This window comes from Moschus berezovskii, chromosome 7 (assembly GCF_049115385.1).
Source record: "Moschus berezovskii isolate FMDL1 chromosome 7, NW_MosBer_1.0, whole genome shotgun sequence".
NCBI lineage: Eukaryota > Metazoa > Chordata > Mammalia > Artiodactyla > Moschidae > Moschus > Moschus berezovskii.
Genome location: NC_142466.1, coordinates 69,982,912 through 70,006,252, shown reverse-complemented (window position 1 = coordinate 70,006,252; position 23,341 = coordinate 69,982,912). Strand labels below are relative to the sequence as shown.

The 23,341-nt window shown below is 39.7% G+C and overlaps 1 protein-coding gene across 4 annotated transcripts in view; it reads right to left on the bottom strand.

The window, feature by feature from the left end:
* TDRD7 (tudor domain containing 7) overlaps positions 1 to 23,341 on the bottom strand; it is a 91,719-nt gene that overhangs the window by 33,326 nt on the left and 35,052 nt on the right. For all 4 annotated transcript variants that reach the window (XM_055427095.2, XM_055427096.2, XM_055427097.2 and 1 more), the window contains exons 5-7: positions 21,597 to 21,670; positions 19,109 to 19,326; positions 4,237 to 4,823 (exon numbers count right to left, since the gene is read on the bottom strand). In XM_055427095.2, coding sequence (XP_055283070.2) covers positions 4,237 to 4,823; positions 19,109 to 19,326; positions 21,597 to 21,670 — 879 coding nt within the window. The remainder of the gene's footprint in view (positions 1 to 4,236; positions 4,824 to 19,108; positions 19,327 to 21,596; positions 21,671 to 23,341) is intronic.

The following is a 23,341-nucleotide window of genomic DNA, read 5'->3' as shown; positions in this document are numbered from 1 at the left end:
TGAGCTCCACAGGCAGCTTTTGCTCTCTGCAGCCACCAGCAGAGAATGATGCTAGCTACATGCCTTGGGCGGGATAGGGAGGTAATGTTACAGATGGTTTAATAGTGGGTGGTGGCAAGAATGAGGTCATTATGCCCAAATTATGTAGGCCAACTTAGGTGGGCCACAAATAAAGGTTATACAAAGTTAACTTCTGAGATTGGTTACAACAGATTCCCATACTTGACCTAAGGGTTCCGCCACAGCACCTCCATGTAACTTTGTGAGTTATAAGCCTACTAGTTTCCAGAGTCTACTGCCTGCCTGGGTAAAGCTATGGGTACAGAAGAGGGCTCAGCCTGCCGGATCTGCTAAGTCTTCAGGGTAGCTGCTGCTGCTAAGTCGCTTCAGTCGTGTCCGACTCTGTGCGACCCCATAGATGTCAGCCCACCAGGCTCTGCCGTCCCTGGGATTCTCCAGGCAAGAACACTGGAGTGGGTTGCCATTTCTTTCTCCAATGCGTGAAAGTGAAATCGCTCAGTCGTGTCCGACTCTTAGCGACCTCATGGACTACAGCCTACCAGGCTCCTCCGCCCATGGGATTTTCCAGGCAAAAGTACTCGAGTGGGATGCCGGGATACCAATGACCGAGGGCAGATATCACCTACCATGCTTGCTGGTTGCCTGCTACCCTGCTGAACACACAGAATGCTGACACTGGGATTCTAATTTATACTGAAAAAGCAGATTCAGGTAACCAGAGGACCCTGGAGCTAATCATCCTGGAATAGATTGGAACCCTCCTACTGAAGTCTTGGAACTGATCCAGATTCCTGCCAACTCTTGGGAAAAACGTAAGAAATCACATGATTGATCCAGTCCAGTGGTGGGTAACTAGTCTCTGAAAGTGGCCCCAATGAATACTAGAAACACAAACCCAAGGATCCTGCCAAGGAAGCAGATTTAGACTTTCTCCTTTATAACGTCAAATGGTAAATGTTAGCAATGTGCTCCTCAACATCGTTCCTTTACCTCAATTTATTAGTGACCCACAGTGGGAAGCCAAACCCTCAGCAAGCTCTTTCTATCCTTAGGCCATACTTTCAAATAAAAACTCCATATATTTACCACCCCTATATAAAACAGACCTCAACAAAGCTTCAGCATGTTTGAGTTTTAACATCCAAAGATACTTGATTCTCACTTCTTTATCAGACTTAGTTTGTTCAGATAGAAGAGCTTTAATAGTTTTGCTGCAGTATTTTATTAAAGAACTTGGCCACAATTCTTTGTGGCCTTTCTTTGGGTCTTCCCAGCTCAGCTATGACCCTGAGGAGGAGTGAGAGCCCACACCATAAGGGACATTTTGGTTGAAGGAGCCTGGACCCTGTTCTGCTTCAGCTTTTGCCCAGTCTGTCTATCCACAGCCATACCTTGGGCTGCTCCTTCTGGAGATCCAGCTCTACTGGTTCCTATTGTTTATCCCAAGTCAGAAAGGGCAAATTGCTATCTTTCATTTCCTATATAGTCTACATTTTCTCCAAAAGTCCACATCAAGTGCCTGGAGCTGGACTGTTTTTTTATAATTTCAGTAATAATTAGCCACTTAGGCAATAAAACAGGCAATGATATCAAAAGGCTCAAGGAACATACAGAATGATCTCTGTTTGTTTCCAGGGTAAACCATTCAATATCACAGTATTCCAAATCTATGCCCCAACTAGTAATGCTGAAGAAGTTGAAGTTGAACGGTTCTATGAAGACCTACAAACCTGTTAGAACTAACACCAAAAAAAGATGTCCTTTTCGTCACAGGGGACTAGAATGTAAAAGTAGGAAGTCAAGAATTACCTGGAGTAACAAGCAAACTTGGTCTTGGAGAACAAAATGAAGCAGGGCAAAGGCTAACAGCATTTTTCTAAGAGAACGCACTGGTTATAACATACAACCTCTTAAAACAACACAAGAGACAATTCTACACATGGATATCACCAGATGGTCAATACTGAAATCAGACTGATTATATTCTTTGCAGCTGGACTGAGAAGCTCTATATAGTCAGAAAAAACAAGACCAGAAGCTGACTGTGGCTCAGATCACAAACACCTTAATGCAAAATTCAGACTTAAATTGAAGAAAGTAGGGAAAACCACTAGACCATTCAGGTATGACCTAAATCAAATCTCTTATGATTATACACTGGGAGTGACAAATAGATTCATGGGATTAGAGCTAACAGATATAGTGACTAAAGAGCCAGGGACCGAGGTTCATAACATTATACAGGAGGTGGTGACCAAAAACACCCCAAGAAGAAGAAATGCAAAAAACCAAAATGGTTTCCTGAGGAGGCCTTACAAATAGCAGAGAAAAGAAGAGAAGAAAAAGGCAAAGGAGAAGAGATATATCCATTTGAATGCAGAGTTCCAAAGAACAGCAAGGAAAGACAAGAAAGCCTCCCTAAGTGGTCAATGCAAAAATAGAGGAAAACAATAGAATGGTAAAGCCTAGAGATCTTTCAAGAAAATCAGAAATACCAAGGGAACATTTCAAGCAAAGATGGGCACAATAAAGGACAGAAATGGTATGGACTTAAAATAAGCAGAAGATATTAAAAAGAGGTGGCAAGAATACCCAGAAGGACTATACAAAAAAGATCTTCATGACCCAGATAACCATGATGGTGTGATCACTCACCTAGAGCCAGACATCCTTGAATGTGAAGTCATGTGGGCCTTATGAAGCACCACTACAAACAAAGTTAGTGGAGGTGATGGAATTCCAGCTAAGCTATTTCAAACTCTAAAAGATGATGCTGTGTCAATATGCCAACAAATATGGAAAACTCAACAGTAGCCACAGGACTGGAAAAGGTCAGTTTTCATTCCAATCCCAAAGAAAGGCAATGCCAAAGAATATTCAAACTACTGCACAATTGCACTCATCTCAAACACAAGCAAAGTAATGCTCAAAATTCTCCAAGCTAGGTTTCAACAGTATGTGAACCGTGAACTTCCAGATATTCAAACTGGATTTAGAAAAGGTAGAGGAACCAGAGATCAAATTGCCAACATCTGTTGGATCACAGAAAAAGCAGGAGAGTTCCAGAAGAACATCTACTTCTGCTTCATTGACTACGCTAAAGCCTTTGACTGTGTAGATCACAACCAACAGTGGAAAATTCTTAAAGAGATTGGAATACCAGACCACCTCATCTGCCTCCTGAGAAAACTGTACGCAGGTCAAGAAGCAACAGTTAGAATCAGACATGGAACAATGGAGTATTCCAAATTGGGAAAGGAGTACATCAAAGCTGTATGCTGTCACCTTGCTTATTAACTTGTATGCAGAGTACATCATGCGAGATGCTGGGCTGGATAAAAAAAGTGAAAGTGAAAGTCGCTCAGTCATGTCTGATTCTTTGCGACCCCATGGACCATACAGTCTGTGGAATTCTCCAGGCCAGAATACTGAAGTGGGTAGTCTTTCCCTTCTCCAGCAGATCTTCCTGCTTCTCGACCCAGGGATTGAACCAGAGTCTCCTGCGTTGCAGGCAGATTCTTTACCAACTGAACAACTGAACTGAACTGAGTCTACATTTTCTCCAAAAGTCCACATCAAGTACCTGGAGCTGGACTGTTTGTTTATAATTTCAATAATCATTAGCCACTTAGGCAATAATTCCTTCTCCCAGGCAATACAAAAGGCTCAAGAAACCAGAGGGCTAATCTGATATTACACTAGGAAGATGCTGATTGGCTATTCTGACTTTTCATAAATGTTGCATAATTCCAGATTAAACAATATTTCCTACATTGTGGGTGGTTGCTTTTACTATGGACTAGGTATTGCTTTTGACATATTAACATATAGTTACTATTAAGCTTTTGACATAGATTTTTCAGGTTCAGACCATATCATCATTCCAATTTTTAAAACTGTTAGAAATCTTTTCTTCCAAAATAGTTATTTCGAACATTTAACAAATATTAAGAATCATTATAACTCTATTTATAACTATAAATATATTATTCTTCCTCAACCAGCACCCATGTGAAGAAAAGCCAAGTAGCAACAGTAGTGACAGTGAAAGTGTTAGCTGCTCAGTCGTGTCCGACTCTTTGCAACCCCATGAACTGTAGCCTGCCAGGTTCCTCTGTCCATGGAATTCTCCAAGCAAGAATACTAGAGTGGGTTGCCCTTTCCTTCTCCCGGAGATTTTTACCAGGATTCTAAAGAATTAGAAAATAAACTTGCCTGATAACCACTTCATTTGTGTTGCTCAGCTCAACCACCAAGACTGATGGTGATGTCTCAGATGGAATGATTAATGGAGGAATTGTCACAGTCTCCATAAAGGTGTCCGTACTTTCAGCAATGTTTTCTTCTATCTGCAAATATTCTTGTTCAACCATAGACTTGATATTATAATTGCCACGTGCTTGCTCTGCATCCTTCAGGATTTTGTCAGCGGGGGATGGAAGTTTAGCATAGAGAATGGCCTTCTGGGGATTTCCAGAAATGTAGTCTATGGTGCATACGTCAGAAAGCAAGTCAAGATTTTTTAAGGCATCCTCGGGTAATTTCACTTTGTACATGTCCTCAAATGTTTTCGGGAGTGCACTGGCCCAAAGACCACTTGAGTATTTCACCAACAGCTCTGCAACTTTCTCTTTAAAGTCTCCTGGCATAACTGCTGGACACCCTTTGAGTGGTGGTATTTGTTTTGGAGCAGGTAGTGGGGATGGAGGCACTTTTTCAGCATTCAGTTCACTTCTCAAAAGCTGCTTTCTCTTAGCTGGATAGAGAAGTAAATCCTGACCACCACTGCAAGGTTTTTCCACCTGAAATTTTTAAATAAAGCAAATTACAGATATTTTAATGGCTATAAACAATGTGAAAACAAGTGAATGCATTTTAACCTTGAGAAAAACACTTCTCAAATTAATGAAGAGAACACAAAAGTGTACATTTTACTCTTCTCAATCACTGCCTTTACTTGTGAACATGATTGTGAACCGCATTTCAGAAAGAGGCAGGGAAATGAAATAATATGGATCTCCCTGTGAAGCATCTGACTTCCAACAACCCTAGGAAACCACAGGCGCTTCTGCCTTGTACGCCACATCTCATCCATTCTCTCTGACAAACCCAAAGCAACAGCTTAGAAAACTGACAGAATATGAGGAGGAATGAAACCATGGAAAGGTATCAGGACTGTTAGGAATAAACGACTGGGAAGAAAGCTGGAAGTATTCAGGCAAAAATGAAGTGCTAGCTCTCTTCTTCCTGCAGTATCCTGAGAAAACCCTCAGCTTTTCATTTTGTAGAAAAAGGTCACTCCAGAGGTAAGGAACACTTTTTCCAACCACCACACTAGAAAGAACTAAAAGTGTTGCCCCTCTAATGAACAAGACTTAAAAATGCCCAGCATTTGTAATATAATCCAATTTTCTTTTCGCAACAGTCCAGAGAGGCATGGCCATGATGGCATCTCCTAATGTAAGAGGAGGAGGAGAAGAAAAACATGCATGGTACCATTTCCCCAAGTTCTAAGCCTGGCTACTTCTAGACCAGGGGTCACACACTATAGGCTATAGCCCAATGCAGCAAGCCACCTGTTCTTGCCTAGTCTGTGACCTAAGAATGACTTTTATACTTTTTAAAGGTGTTTCTTTTATTTATTTATTTTGGCCTCACTGTATGGCATGCAGGATCTTAGTTCCCCAACCGGGGATCAAACCCACACCCCCTGTAATGGAAGCACAGAGTCTTAACCACTGGAACTCTAGGGAAGTCCCTCCCTCTATTTTTAAAATGTTGGAAAAAACTAAAAGAATGACTTGTGACATGACAATGAAGTTCAATGTACATCAACAAAGTTCTATTGGCACCCAGCCACGCTCTACGTAGTGCACATGGCTGCTCTGGCACTCCAATGGCAGAGTCAAGTAGTTGTGCCAGACTGTGGGTGACAGTCACACAGCTCATGGGCCTGCAAAGCCTAAAATCCTTACTACTTGGTCCTTTACAGAAAATGTTTCTCAACTTCTGATTAGACAGAAATTAGTATGCATAGCCCTCCGAAAATTTTCTATTTTGTTAGATCCTATTCACCAGAGATCAAATTGCCAACATCCGCTGGATCATGGAGAAAGCAAAAGAGTTTCAGAAAAACATCTATTTCTGCTTCATTGACTATGCCAAAGCCTTTGACTGTGTGGATCACAATAAACTGTGGAACATTCTGAAAGAGATGGGAATCCCAGACCACCTGACCTGCCTCTTGAGAAACCTGTATGCAGGTCAGGAAGCAACAGTTAGAACCGGTCATGGAACAACAGACTGGTTCCAAATAGGAAAAGGAGTGCGTCAAGGTTGTATATTGTCACCTTGCTTATTTAACTTATATGCAGAGTACATCATGAGGAACGCTGGGCTGGAAGAAGCACAAGCTGGAATCAAGATTGCTGGGAGAAATATCAATAACCTCAGATATGCAGATGACACCACCCTTATGGCAGAAAGTGAAGAGGAACTCAAAAGCCTCTTGATGAAAGTGAAAGAGGAGAGTGAAAAGGTTGGCTTGAAGCTCAACATTCAGAAAACAAAGATCATGGCATCTGGTCCCATCACTTCATGGGAAATAGATGGAAAAACAGTGGAAACAGTGTCAGACTTTGTTTTTTTGGGCTCCAAAATCACTGCAGATGCTGATTGCAGCCATGAAATTAAAAGACGCTTGCTCCTTGGAAGGAAAGTTATGACCAACCTTGATAGTATATTAAAAAGCAGAGACATTACTTTGCCGACCAAGGTCCGTCTAGTCAAGGCAATGGTTTTTCCCGTGGTCATGTATGGATGTGAGAGTTGGACTGTGAAGAAAGCTGATCGCCGAAGAATCGATGCTTTTGAACTGTGGTGTTGGAGAAGACTCTTGAGAGTCCCTTATACTGCAAGGAGATCCAACCAGTCCATTCTAAAGGAGATCAATCCTGGATGTTCATTGGAGGGACTGATGCTAAAGCTGAAACTCCAATACTTTGGCCACCTCATGAGACGAGTTGACTCACTGGAAAAGACTCTGATGCTGGGAAAGGTTGGGGGCGGGAGGAGAAGGGGACGACGGAGAATGAGATGGCTGGATGGCATCACCGACTCTGTGGACATGAGTTTGAGTGTACTCCGGGAGTTGGTGATGGACAGGGAGGCCTGGCGTGCTGTGATTCATGGGGTCGCGGAGAGTCGGACACGACTGAGCGACTGAACTGAACTGAACTGAATTCACCTATACCTTAGCTGAAATTTAAGCCCTTAGGAGGCTACCCAGACCACTAAGGTGATAAGGCAAGCTTATGAGAAATAACCTCTTCTCCCAAAAGAACAGACTATTAAAGTATGCTGGGTAGGTAGCCTGTCAGTAAGTAACATTGACTTCATTTACTAATTTTCTATGTAATACTTAGGAAGAGAGACCATAAATACAGTTTGCCCCTGAATAACACAGGTTTGAACTTCACAGGTCCACTTACATGCAGCTTTCTTTCACTAGAGTTCTAGACAATCCGTAGCAATGAAGATGTAGCACAGCCAAAAATAAATAAAACAAATTGAAATGCATTCGATGGTGTGTGAATTGCATCTCGATTGTGAAAATTCAGGAGCAAACGCTGCCTAATACATGTGGCAAGTGTGGATATGGGGGGCTGTAAGGCTATACAACGGAGAAAGCAATGGCAAGCCACTCCAGTACTCTTGCCTAGAAAATCCCATGGATGGAGGAGCCTGGTAGGCTGCAGTCCGTGGGGTCGCTAAGGGTCGGACACGACTGAGTGACTTCACTTTCACTTTTCACTTTCCACTTTCACACATTGGAGAAGGAAATGGCAGCCCACTCCAGTGTTCTTGCCTGGAGAATCCCAGGGACGGGGGAGCCTGGTAGGCTTCCATCTATGGGGTCACACAGAGTCGGACACGACTGAAGTGACTTAGCAGCAGCAGCAAGGCTATACAAGGGTTTTCAACTGTACATAAGGTTGGTGCCCCTAACCCCCCGTGTTGTTCAAGGGTCAATTGTATGTATGCATAAAGAAGGTATTCTCTTGTTATCAGAGAAGAGCTTTAATAAGTCAAAAGACGTAAGTCAATTTAATATAAAATTAGAGTCCTTTTTTCTGGATGACACCTAAGAGGAGATCTTAAGAATGCCAATATACGTGTAAAATGTTAGGTTTTCCTCCTCCTTCTTCTGCCAATATGTGCTTAGATCTGGGAAAGGTCCATGCCTGACAAACTTGAAGCATCAATGAAAGCAGAAGTAATATAGTCTGTGTTCCGCATCTGCAGGCATTCCCCGTCATCACTGGTGGACTCCCGCTGACACTATGAGACACTCTAGATGGTACTCTAGACACTCTAGATGTATCCTTAATGTTAAGGCTAGAAACACAAATATCTGGGACACTCCTCATCTTGCTCTCAGTGGGTAGCCCACCTCTCTAGAGACTCATGTTTTAATATATGGTATCTTAAAATGCCAATCTTCATTGTGCTTTAAGACACTTAAGATACATGAACACAGATCAGGTATCCAGAGGAAGTTTGAAAAACATACTTTTTGAGAAAATGCAAAAAATAAACCAGAATTCTATTTTTACGTGAGTTATTCAATTATCATGTAGAATCCCAGTTTGTATAATTTTAGATTTAGATATGGCAATCCTCCATTATCCAAAGTCACTTGACCTTTCTGGGTCCATCTTAAAACCCTTCTTCAGTCTTCCGTTTCATTCCGTTCTGTTCAGTCGCTCAGTCGTGACCGACTCTTTGTGGCCCCATGAATCACAGCACGCCAGGCCTCCCTGTCCACCACCAACTCCTGGAGTTCACTCAAACTCATGTCCATTGAATCGGTGATGCCATCCAGCCATCTCATTTTCTGTCTTCCCCGTCTCCTCCCGCCCCCAATCACTCCCAGCATCAGAGTCTTTTCCAATGAGTCAACTCGTTGCATGAGGTGGCCAAAGTATTGGAGTTTCAGCTTTAGCATCAGTCCTTCCAATAAACACCCAGGATTATCTCCTTTAGAATGTACTGGCTGGATCTCCTTGCAGTCCAAGGGACTCTCAAGAGTCTTCTCCAGCACCACAGTTCAAAAGCATCAATTCTTCGGCGATCAGCTTTCTTCACAGTCCAACTCTCACATCCATACTTGACCACGGGAAAAACCATAGCCTTGACGAGACGGACCTTTGTTGTCAAAGTAATGTCTCTGCTTTTTAGTATGCTGTCTAGGTTGGTCATAACCTTCCTTCCAAGAAGTAAGCGTCTTTTAATTTCATGGCTGCAATCAGCATCCGCAGTGATTTTGGAGCCCAAAAAAATAAAGTCTGACACTGTTTCCACTGATTCCCCATCTATTTCCCATGAAGTGATGGGATCAGATGCCATGATCTTTGTTTTCTGAATGTTGAGCTTCAAGCCAACCTTTTCACTCTCCTCTTTCACTTTCATCAAGAGGCGTTTTAGTTCCTCTTCACTTTCTGCCATAAAGGTGGTGTCATCTGCATATCTGAGGTTATTGATATTTCTCCCGGCAATCTTGATTCCAGCTTGTGCTTCTTCCAGCCCAGCGTTCCTCATGATGTACTCTGCATTCACTGAGCAGCATCTTCTCAACTCTCTGCAACACCTTTGCTAAAGTGGCTCTGTTCAGTTCAGCCGCTTAGTCGTGTCCGACTCTTTGCGACCCCATGGAATGCAGCATGCCAGGCCTCCCTGTCCATCACCAACTCCTAGAGTTTACTCAAACTCTTGTCCATTGAGTTGGTGATGCCATCCAGCCATCTCATCCTCTGTCACCCCCTTCTCCTCCCTCCTTCAATCTTTCCCAGCATCAGGGTCTTTTCCAATGAGTCAGCTCTTTGCATCAGGTGCCAAAGTATTGGAGTTTCAGCTTCAGCATCAGTCCTTCCAATGAGTATTCAGGGCCGATTTCCTTTAGGATGGACTGGTTGGATCTCCTTGCTGTCCAAGGGACTCTCAAGAGTCTTCACCAACACCACAGTTCAAAAGCATCAATTCGGTGCTCAGCTTGCTTTATAGTCCAACTGTCACATCCATACATGACTACTGGAAAAACCATAGCTTTGACTAGACGGACCTTTTATGGCAAAGTAATGCCTTTATTTTTAATAAGCTGTCTAGGTCAGTCGTAACTTTTCTTCCAAGGAGACAAGTGTCTTTTGATTTCATGGCTTCAGTCACCATCTGCAGTGATTTTGGAGCCCCCCAAAATAAAGTCTGTCACTGTTTCCAATGTTTCCCCATCTATTTGCCATGAAATGATGGGATCGGATGCCATAATCTTCATTTTTTTAATGTTGAGTTTTAAGCCAGAATTTTTTACTCTCCTCTTTCACTTTCATCAAGAGGCTTTTTAGTTACTCTTTGCTTTCTGTCATAAGGGTGGTGTCATCTGCATATCTGAGGTTATTGATATTTCTCCCAGCAATCTTGATTCCAGCTTGTGCTTCATCCAGTCCAGCATTTCTCATGATGTATTCTGCATATAAGTTAAATAAGCAGGGTGATATATACAGCCTTGACGTACTCCTTTCCCGATTTGGAACCAGTCTGTTATTTCATGTCCAGTTTTAACTGTTGCTTCTTGATCTGCATACAGATTTCTCAGGAGGCAGGTGAGGTGGTCTGGTTTCTCTTATTTTAAAGAATTTTCCAGTTTGCTGTGATTCACACAGTCAAAGGCTTTGGTGTAGTCAATAAAGCAGAAGTAGATGTTTTTCTGGAACTCTCTCACTAGGTGGCAGAGGCTAATTTCAGTGGAATATAGCCCATCTTACATATCTAAAATAACTCTCAATAGCCCCATGACCAACTGTTGACATAGCTTCTGATCCAAATGAGGATAATAGTTCTTTAGCTTTATGATCCTTTTCTTTCCAGTGAGTTAACTGGGAATATGAGATACTTCAATGTTTGTTTACTAGCCTTCCCCACTCTTGGCCCCAAAGCTTCCATTCCCATCTGTGCTCCAGATGTAATCAGAACCAATTACCTAACAATGTACTTTGTCAAAGCTCTAAGCATGACCTCTAAACATGACCAATACACTGAGTTCTTCCAACTAGGGCTTACTGTCTTAACAGAAGTTATGAAAATTTGGTCCACTTGATGTGAATTTGTTCAAGGCAAGAGGAAAATTCACATTTTTCTGGCCTTTACTCCAGACTAATGTTTAAAAATCACCTTTAAGTAGGAAGCTTCCAGGGCTCCATCTGGAGCATTTATATTAAGCTTTGCCACTCAGCCCATCAAAGAGATTTTTTACCAATAAGCCTGAGTTTATTCAAAATACAAACAATAGCCAAAGAATCATCTAATCTAGAAGGTATACTTGTCTCCTCAGCATTTTAATTTTCATTGTTTAAGGTAGATACCCTATCCCACCACTGCCAATCCCTAAAATGACTAGTTCCTTCAATTGCAGGCACTTTACAGTTCTTACTAACTTCTTTTTGAAGGTTGGTTATATGCCTAAATCCACTTTGTTGGCTAGTGATTTGGCCTCTTTAAATTCAAATTAGCAATTACTAAGGTTAAACATAGACCTGACTTTAGGAACTGAATCTGACACTTAACTGCAGTTGATTCAGAGGTCCTTCAACATGTTAGACAAATATTCATGGATAGTTTAGTGACATTGAAAATATGCCCCATCCACATACTTCATTAGCCAATCTTTGGGGAATGGCTGAAAGGTCACTCAATTCAAAGGGAAAAAAATCATGAAACTCATATTTTTTTTTAAATATATGTAATTTAAGACAAATATAATTTTTCCAACTTAAAGTCTTAAATTTTTCATGGAAGTGAAAATTTGTTTTTCTCTGGAATTCCAGTGTGATCACCACCTGTCTTCCACAGCATGTGTCTTGTCTTTTTTTAATTTGCTGGTCAACTGTCTTAGAAAATACACCTATTACAATACCTGTCCCTAGCCTATGAGAATCTCTCCAAAGGCAAGACATTGCTGGAATGTGGTTACAGTATGGTGTCCACTCTTCACTGTGCTTGGGAACATCTTACCAGATTTACATGTTCTATTGTCTCATCCCCCAAAACCGAATAGCTGTCTTCTGACCTTCACAAATGACCAAGTCAACTGCTACTTGAAACATGGCTGTTATTATTTCCTTAGTGTGATAACCAGCTGCTAAATATTCCCACTGGATCTCTCAAGAGGGTGCTTTTACAACGTCTAGTTCCTTTAGTCTACTCAACTCAGGTAAATACCTGAGAAGGGGCTCAAAATGCCTCCTGTTCTATAGAAGACTCAGGATCGTAATCCTGCCATTTTCCTCTACATTTTCTTTGTTTTGGGCCCTACATTCTTTCTTTGGTTTTGGATATCCACCCCAAATATCACTAGTCCCATGACTGGGAACTGGCATGATCTCCTCTGGTGATCATCAGAATATTCTAGAACCTAACATGTCTTAAACATTCTATTTCCACAAGTTCATTGTATTTAGTTTGATTTCTGCCTCATTTGGAATCACCACTTGAGATATTTCTCTCACAACCCTCTGAGTTTCTGTAAGTTTGGAGTTGACAGATTAGGTTTGGTAGATATGAGACCCAAGGATTCAAAATATCAACTAATTCAGGAGCTCTGCACATTCAAAAAATAAAAGCTTTCATCCTATATGCCTAGAAATTCTCTCTTAATACCAAGAAGTCTTCACCTCTTCCTAATTTACCTGTGCTGTAAAGTTCTTGAAGCCAAACTCCTTTGAGTCTCTGAAGATTCACCTGCTAACTCTGCAGCATGGGTTGCTAAGGTAAACTTACTGTTTCTAATGGAATTAGAATTTCTTTGGGATTCTGTAACGCAATTGGTACTGTTCAATTAAATCAAAGTTTTCAAAGCAGTTGTATGGGTCTTATTCAGCCACAGCTTTGTTTCCACTGGGTAGTGGTTTCTTTGTGTTGAAGATTTTAAATTATGTTCTAAATTTCACTTTATAAGGGCATCACTCAATACAAACCTGAGACAGTATGATAAATCACTATCCAAGAAATAGGGAAAAGGAGCTATAGCAACAACTAAAACATCAAAGAGTCCTTGACTAGAAGCCTGTACCTATGATTAGCCAGTTCACAGAAAGAAAGACTGGTTGATGACCTCCTACAGAGCTCAGGCTTTTTGTGTTAAAGTTGAGAAGTTCTGGAAGAGTTGGACAATTGAGAAAGAGATGAGGAAATGGTCCCCAGTGAAGAAAAAACTGATAGGTTAAGATCTGAAGCCTGTAAGGCAGTGGGTGGAGCTTATACTTCACATAGTATAATACACGGAGATGAGTTAATACCCAACTTACCATTCCAGACCACCTACATCTGTCACCCTCCCCTGTAGAGGCTCCCACTATGCCCAGGATAGTTCAGAAAATTATAATTTTTAGTCACTTCTGTTTAAGAAAGTACAGGTGTTTGTGGCATATTCCACAGAGAGTTAATCAAAGGGAAAGGTAAAAAGTTCCTTGCAGACGGTACCCCATCTGTTCACAGACCATATACCTAGAGAAACTCTTTTTCTACCACCTAGGGTGAGTAGTTTTATAGACATTATATATTTCAAGGTCAATATCCTTTCACTCTCACCCCTTTCCTACTAAGGACTTCGCACTGATGCTGACTAATCATTTGTATTTGGACCAATTTCAAGCCATTTTCCTTTAGCATGGCCCAAGGTTCAGCATTTGTTCGCATGTCTCCGCAAGAAAACATTATCCTGGTAAAATGTGTGGAGATCTTTGGGGGATGATCTTGGGTGGCAGCTCTGGCTTTTACTGTGTATTCTAAGCCAAGCAGGTACTAGATATGCTTCTCATTACCTCTAGGGGGAGCAGGATCTGCCCCTTCAGAAAGGCAGAAATTCACTTCATCTAAGAGTATCATTTTCTTTATCCACTGCTCCTTATTTTTCAATTTAAGCTTTGTTCTGTCCTCTTCAGCGTTACCTCTGTTTTCAGAAGCTCCTTTGTAGCATTTTCTAGTAATGCCTCTGCTTTACCAGTGGGTTTTAACCTGCTTTCATTTAAGCTGGGCTGCCCCTGGAAAAAGAACAGCTGCCTTTTCCTATATATCTGCTATGTTTCTATACTGTACTGGCAGCTACTCTTTTATAATAAAGTTTGTGTCACTTAATTCTAAAAACCCTAAGAGATGGAAGAACAGTCATATTTTAGAGCAGACTGAGGCCCCGATCTGTACGCTGAAAGTAATACCACTAAGAAATGGTCAAGGCAAAAACCAAACTCCAAAGACCAAACTCTATTATACTATTGGGCCGACGGGTAGTTTTCTGTTTCAAGTTCTGGAACAGCAACATTACACCACTCCCCAAGTGTCCTATTCTGATTTCACTACAGTGCAATTTTATCTTTCTCCTACTCAGATGGTCACTGAATTTAAATTTTAAAACTGTTCCAATGTGTTCATTGTGTGTTTCTTTTTACTGATGAGAAGTCAGAAAAGATACTGGATTCCAATTCACTATTATGGCTGTATTTTCAAGTCCTGGCTTTACTTCTCAGTGCTGCTTCTGCTGGAATGGCCATATAGATTGTATCAAAACTGTTAAGGTTGAGGATACATCACTGCTGTTTCATTTATGTTCACTTCCTTAGAATTCAAGGTATTTTTTACACAGACATATCCAGGCTTTAAAAAAAGAGGCAATTCATTTTGCATGGGCTAACAGGTGCTTTATTTTATGTAATTAATTGTCATAATTAAAGTTAAGACAAATTCCTGAACATACAAAAGTATGTAAGTGGCACAACTGCTGTTGCTGCCTTTGATATTACAGAAATTGCAATCCAGAACTTCAGGAATTTTTAAGTCTGAGGTATTAGAAGGACTAAATGACTTAAAGCTCAGTGATTTCTAACAAAAAAAATGACATATAAAATACAGAATAACAGTAAAACTTTTTTGTAAAAGCATGAATAATTAGCATCATTAGGTATTTTTCTCATTCATATCATTTTATGTTATTATTCACTAATGTAATGTTCTGTGATTAAGGCTTGATGTGCTTCTAGCTGAACTCCGAATGTTTCCCACTATCATGAAGCTACCTGCCAGTGCTCCTTTGCTAGGCCCTTGACGTACCAGCAGAGTGTCTTCTCAGCTAAATGCATCTGTTTCCGTATGGCTCTAAAGCAGTCCTCACCCACCCCCCAGCTCTCCACACAGCTTCAGGCAAGGCACTGGAGACAGATACTCCATGTCAGGAATGCAGAGGTTTCTCTCGCCACCCATGTTTCAGAAATTGGAGGGTTTCAACAAAATCTCTGGTATTCAACAATCACTGTCACAAGATTTGAAATTTTTGTGTAACAGCTGCCCCCTCTGGGAAACTTTTCTTGACTTGGCTGACTATGCTGCACACTCCTGTTTACATGTTTTCGTAGCACCCTGCATTTCTCCTTCATAACAACTGCAGGCTTACCCTTATTTGCTCAGTGCTTATTTTCCCTGTTGGGCAGGGAAAAGTTCCTTAAGTTCCAGAAGGGCAAAGCTCAGGTCTGTCTGGTTTATTGTTATTCTTAGCACCCAGGTCAGTGAGTGGCTCATAGAAGCATCTTATAAATATAATACCAGCCAAATACAGCAATTAAAGAAAACATTATTAATAAGGCCACCCCTTCAGAACAGCCAGGAGGTGTTGCTATCTTTCTCCTAGGATCCAACAGCAATTCTTTGATGCTTGGTATCCGTGACCAACAGTCTGCCATCTTGGGCTCTGAGCCTTTCCAAGACAGCTTCTGCACAAGTTCTTTAGGAACACTATGGAACTGGGTCATCACTGTTAATATGGCTTTATATTCTCTTTAGCTTTTAAAACTCTCAGTACACATTTTGCTGCTAGAGAGATCCAAAAGGTTAAAAACAACAGATTCAAAGCATACTTCTGCTTGTATCAAGATGCCATCTAAAAAACTTGTAAAATGACTCATAGCACAGAGCTGATCAAACCTCCATCAAGGTAAAACTTCAGAGCTGTTATTTGGTCCTCTGAGCTGATGCGACCCATTCTACACTCAAATGGAACTCCTGAAAGTGATTATCTCTGGGCGCTAGGATGATGGGTGATTTTTATTTCTTTTATAACTTTATTTTTCAGTACTTTTATATGGAATATTTTATATGACTTGGAGACAAAGCACTTTAAAAAAAAAGAAAGAAATACAGTGCACTCATATTTCTTCTTCAGTTACACAACAAGCCATATGGAGATACATATCACTAAGTCTTTCTCACCCTAAAATTTCTGCAGTGCAGTGTGTTGTAACCTGTCTGACCAATTTGCAGTAGAATCAGCCCTGGGCATTCTATCAGTGTTCCTGCTTTCCAGCAAGGTGAAAAACAAGAAGTCAGAAGAAAGGGAAAATAATCATGGTATAGCTATTTAAAACTGTCTAAAATTGACCATGGTGTAACATTCTGAAACTGTTTACCAGCAGTCTGTTAAAAAAATCAGGCTTACTAAAAAGACCATTTTGAAAAATACTGATAGATCTCATTAAAACTGGCAGTTTTTGTTATCCTAGACACAAATTCACTAATCAATTTCTCACACCTGACAACTGATAGTGATTACATCTAAACAGTCCTATTAAAATTGAGAGGAACAGCATGGAGATAAGAAACATAACATTTTATTTCTGCTTCATGTTCTACCCTCATTGCCTAGACAGAAATAATCATGAAACAACGATGCATTTGAGCAACCAAAAAACTAAAAATTATCACCTGAAATTTAGTAGGAAACCACCCATTTTAGGTAAAGTTTTAACATCAGAGAGACAGGTATTCTGTCACCACCAATCCTGGCAAAAGAAATTTTGAGGGTCTGCAGACATGTAAAGTAGTAAGGATGAGAATTTCTCTCCCAAAACCATAAATTTAACTACACAAATACTAGTTATTATCATGAAGTTTAAAACAAACTAATCAGAAAAGTAAAGAAAGTATTAGTCACTCAATAATGTATGACTCCTGGCAACCCCCATGGACTGTAGCCCACCAGGTTCCTCTGTCCATGGGATTTCTCAGACAAGAACACTGGAGTGGGTTGCCATCCCATTCTCCAAAGGATCTTCCCAACCCAGGGATCAAACCCCGGGTCTCCTGCATTGCAGGCAGACTCTTTGCTGTCTGAGCCACCAGGGAACCATCAACCAGAAATATACTACAGTAAGAAGAATCTGTGAAATTTATTTAAGTTCTTTTACTCCAAAGATAACTTCTTTTTGGAAACTTAATAGTGAGTTATACGTGTATCTTCACAATAAGAGAACTTAAAGTTCATTGAAAACATAAGTTCATGAATATCTATGCATTTAAAAAATAAAAGAACCATATGTATTTCAAAAAGAAGCTCCTGGCCTTTAACTTTCAGATTGAGCAGCCTGGTGAAACCTCAAAAGTCTCCTCAAGATTATGGAAACCTGAGAGGTTCCTCAATGCTGCTCAGCCTGCATCCAGTAATATTCTTCCCAGAAAAGAATAAAAATGGAATAAATCAAATAGCGACCTTAGAAATTCCCACTACAAGAACAAACCCCATATTCAACATAAATCAGGGATAACATTCTTATGATCATTCTTGACTTTACAGGGAGGGAAACAGCCATATTTCCAGAGTTTGGTATTTCTTGTTTTCTCACTTCACACTGTGTATTCATCAGCATATTACATTGCCCTAAGGTGGTCTCAGTATCTAAGGCACTGCCTGGTACCTGTGGTGTAGAGTGAATGAGGTAAGAACAAACAAGATAAATGGATGGATGGATGGATGGATGGATACATAACCCTTGTCTGGAAAGCCCACGGGACTGGAGCAGGTGTTAGTGCCCTGAAGGAAGCAGTGGTTATAAAAATACATGCTGTCTTTAGGCCACGTGCCTGTAAGAGGGAGTGGCCGACACTGCACCCAGCGTTAGGGACCAAAATATATATTAAGTTAAAGAAATGAAAGTCCTGTGTCAAATAATAATTGCCATGCATATTTAATTCTATAAGCTTAGAAGCACCAAGTAAAGCTAAAGTTATTTTGTTGAATATAGTCTATGTAAATAGCATTAAGAAACATTGAGGGACTTCTTTGGCGGTCCAGTGTTTGGGAATTTGCCTGCCATACAGGGGACGTGGGTTTGATCCCTGCCCTGGGAAGATTCCACATGCTGTGGGGTAAGCCCATGTACCACAACTACTGAGCCCAGGCGCCTACAGCCCGTGCTCCCAACAAGAGAAGCCATAGCAACGAGAGGCCTGTGCACTGCAACTAGAGAGTAGATCTCAATCGCCACAACTAGAGAAAAGCCTGCGAGCGGCAACAAAGACCCAGTGCAGCCAAAAATAAATAATTATATTAAAAAAGAGAAATATCTAAAGATTATTTACCTTTAGGAAGCTAGTTTTCTCTCTCTCTGGCTGAACTAAGATTTCTGATAAACTACTCTGATCCATCATTTTATTATAATAGACTCTCAAGTAGGAACAGGCATGAAAATTGATGTTAGCTCACTTTTCAATTTTTTTCTTCAAAGGAGTTTTTAAAAATTTAAAATCTGAATTCTATATTAATTTTTTAAAGGTAGTCTATAAATAATTAGCCAAAACAACTAAAATCTGTTCAGCTGAATGTCTTTAAAAATGCTCAGGAACAAGCATATAAAATTTGAGGCCAACAAAAAATGTTCTGTTACCAGTTAAGTTCAAATTATTAAAATGACAAAGCCATCAGTATCTACTGGTAACAGTTCAATACTAAATGGTATATATATATATGTATGTATATATATATGATCATATATTAAATACACAGCAATTACAACACACACAGATCTCAACCTAGACGTATTTGTCCTATAAATAAGAACTCATTTGTGTTAATCTTAGCGATAAAAGATTAATGAAGCAATATTATGTAAAGTGCTTCGTGCTGCCCAAATAAAAGATGATACAACTAATAACTCAAAATCTGAAAGTGGGGCAGGGAGGAGGCATCAAGAGGGAAGAATAAGAAGAAACGTACCGTGCAAATATGAGGCCAGTGTTCAAATTGTTGTAAAATTCCTTGACTTAGTTCTTCTTTATATAATTCTTTGTAAAAATGTGGAAGCTTAGATATCCAAATGCCATTGCTATGCTTGTTTAGCATTTCCTTTATGCGGTTTTGAACCTCATCCATTTTATAAGTGTAAGAGGCAGGAGGCGTGACATTTGGTTTTTCAACAGTCTGATTTAAATTATCTTTAAATTAAAAAAATGATAGAATTAACCAGAATGCTTAACATTTCAGATTATCCCTATTATCTAGTATTTGTGTCTTTAGGCTTTGTTGTACTTCAGGTTTGTGGGTGTTAATGGACTTCAAAGGGAACAGGATTAGGAGAGCAGGACCATAACAACTTCATTCTAAATTTTAATCCTGAAATAATCAGGAAGGTCAACTGCCACTCAGAGAGGGAACCTAGCCCCTCTATTTTGCAAAAATATGTCACAGCTTAATTTAAACATCAGGATGATGTTTGCTTCATAAAGAATAATGAAATTATTTAACCAATTATTTTCAAATTGCAACCAAGAAAGGTTAAATTTTAGACAATAATAGTGTATATGTAATGCTAAATTTAAAGCTGTATTTTACAAAGCATAAGGATAATGCCTTAACAGTAATATCAGAAAAATATTTTATAAAAAATAAACAACTCTCCAGGTTTTAAGACATGATCAATTTGCCCTTTATTAATAAGAAAAAATAATTCAGCACTAAGCAAAAGTTCAAAAGTTGATGCACGTGTAATAAACATCCTAGCCTCAGTTTATGAACATAAATAAAATCTGGTGCCCACAGATAACTATTAATGATTTGCTTTTATTTCCCCAAAACAAGTCATTCATTTTTCATAAGTGTATTACAGAGCTTTGGCTAGCTCTCTTACATTTATTTTTTATTTAAAACTCAGAACACCTGAGTTAATATCTTAAGTGTCCACAATAACTGACATTTCTGGAAGAACTATAAAATTCATTCCAAACATTTTTAAAATTTTACTGGGATACAGACCAGAGTACATAAAAATTACCATCTATAAACAAAATATGTTCATATTTTAATTATACAGTATTTCTGCTGGGATTCAACAATTTTTACCTTATTTTAAAAACTGGCTTGTAGAGACACTTAGGCTGGTTTGGGGATGCTGGCCTCTGAAGATGCTAGGAAACTGAAGGGAGAGCCATCCCTTTAGGATGGCTGGATGCTGACTCTGCCTTACCCACCAGAGGGCATGAGAACTGCCCTTTGCTGAGACTTAGCTTGGCTCAGCCAATAGAAGGGTCCAGGATTTCCACATCTGTTTCCTATTAAAGTCACAATTAATTTATAAAGTTCTTCCCAAATAATGTATATAAAAGAACCAGGAAGAAGGAAAAGATGAATTTCTTGGAACTGGCCAGTCCCTCCCTTAAAGAGAAAGACAGCAGTTGGCATGTAGTTGGAGTCTGCAAATGCACCTGCTCCATGGGGCTACTGGAGTTATTTAAGCTTCTGTGTCTTTGGTTCAACAAATCAAGGAAGTAATCTAGGCTGCCAGCAATTAGAAGAAGTTATGTGTAAGACGTTATTCACCCAGCCCATGGGTGAATCGTAATCCTCCTGAAACAAGTCCTCTAGGTTCTGCAGAAAAAGCTTATTCTAATTTAAAGGATTTACAACCTCTAAAGGGTATGTGGCTTTACTGAGTGGTCATTTTTCAGAAAATGCATATGTAAATATAATTGATTAAGACAAAAATCAAACTGTTCCATCAATTTTCATGAGAAATACTGGAAATATATTCTTATGGAAAAATGATTTCAACTCAGTAAGAATCACATGTAAAGCAGCAAATCATTTAAAACTACATAAATTTCATGTAGTATAAGTACTAATTCTGAAAACCATGTATTCCTCCGGTGGGTCTAAGAGCAAGGGATTTACACTTTGGTTGGAGAAGACAAGTGTGTGCACTTCTGATCTTCAGATTCTTCAATTTTATTATGTCTTCTATTGTCCTTTTGGATTGTATATATTTATATTTAGATGCTTACAGTCATTGCACATAGTTTAGGAACCCAGTTTTCACATAGTGTTAAGTATGTGAAAGTATTTTATGAATATCTGAAACAATTTTTTGAGTTGAAGTCCCCTATTTACGTGCTTTAAATCTTACTCTCTAATGAGTGAGAGTGACAAGGGACACAAGGATCTCTGTAGGTAACAAGTGGAAGTGAGAGAACAGGTCTGGTGTGAGGAAAGCCTCAAGTCAGAACAATAATGATACCCTTGGAGGTATTACTTTGTCTTTAGATCACTACAATTCATAACTTAAAGAAATCAGAAAAGAGAGGAGGAGAGATATATTACAAGTGGGAGAAGGTGAGAACAAATGTCAAAAGCCACCACTAGATACTCTTCTTAGGGTTCTGAGGCTCCAGAAGCCATAATGTATCACAAAAATAATGTTTAGAAAACATACCACTCATTTCCTTAGTACAGGTTCTTGAGAGATGCATCTGAAAAGGTGGCGGAAGGGATGTTTTTGGGCTAAACCTAAGGTATAAAACAAAGGTAAATTAAAATTCAAATGGCAAAGTCAGTACCAAGTTTCAAACACTATACTTTTCATTTAAAGTTTCTGTGGCATTGAGCAGCAAAATAAGTCACTAAAGTATTTCAAAAGGGGAAAATTAAAATGATACCTTGTATCAGCTTTCATATTCACTGAAGGAAAGTATATTAAAGGCTGAATTTAAACTAGTAATTTAAAAGAACTTGGAAGTCACATTTCCCCAATGGTTCAATGGGTAAAGAATCCACCTGCAATGCAGGAGAGGTAGGAGACATGGGTTCAATCCCTGGGTCTGGAAGATAACCTGGAGAAGGAAATGGCAACCTACTGCTGTATTCTTGCCTGGAAAATTGCATAGACAGAGGAGCCTGGAGGGGTACAGTTCATGGGGTTGCAAAGAGCACACAAACTCATTAAGAAACTAGCAATACAAAATAAAGTAAACCATGCAAAGAATAAACAGTTGAACATAAAGAATATTTTTGACTGTAACTAAAAAATGAAAGACTTGCATTACCAGATTCTGAAATGTGTTATACAGGTATAACATAGTTGGACAAGATAAGTAAAATAGTAAAGAGCTTATAAATACTCAATTCACATTATATTAATATCTCAGCACAAGATAAAAGTGGCATTTCAAACCAGAGAGGGGATGCTCAATTAACGACTTAGGAAAGAAAGGTAGATTTTCCACCTCATACCCTCACCAAAATAATTCTTGTGTGAATTGATTGGAAATATGCAGAAAATTTTTCTAAACATAAGGACAAAGAAATACCATCCCCAACCCACAAACAGAAATAATTTGTGTTCATGTCTGCCTGTCTCACTAGACTCCAAATGTCTATTACTTGTGTTTCTAGTGCCTAAGGCAGTGCTTGGAACCTGCAAGAAGGAGTGAATGCACTAAGAAGGAACAGGATGACTGAATGAATCAAAGACTTCCCAGCAGTGGGTATGGGACTAGAGGTGATTGTGACACAGTATACCTATTTCACAATTTTTCAACAGTATGGAATACTCTAAAAATTAGGTCAATTCTCTGAAATGGAGCACATCAGAGGTGGTCCCAAGATAGTGGAGGAACAGGACGGGGAGACCACTTTCTCCCCAACAAATTCATCAAAAGATCATTTGAATGTTGAGCAACTTCCACAAAATAACTTCTGAACACTGGCAGAGGACACCAGGCACCCAAAAAGGCAGCCCAATCTCTTTGAAAGTAGGTAGGACAAAACATAAAAGACAAACGCAGAGACAAAAGATTTAGGGATGGAGACCAGCCCTGGGGAGGGAGTCATGAAAGAGGAGAGGTTTCCATAATGTGGGTCTGTGGGGAATTTTGGAATCTCAGAGGACAACATAACCTGGAGTGAAAAAAAAGAAGCACATCTCTTAAATTCTAAAAGAAATTATGAGATTGTAGGCGACAAGCAAATGTTTATTTAGTATATGATGCTCTGCAATTATAACAGCATCACATTCATGTATTAATGCATCTAGATAATACAGAAGATGCCAAAAACATATCCAATTCCTACTTATGCAGAACTGGCAGGGAGACAGCAATCCTTTCCCTTGCTTCAGAACACTAAGAAATGTAAACTGGAATCTTTGCCTGCTTTGAGTCAGCTGTGAGGACTTGAGCA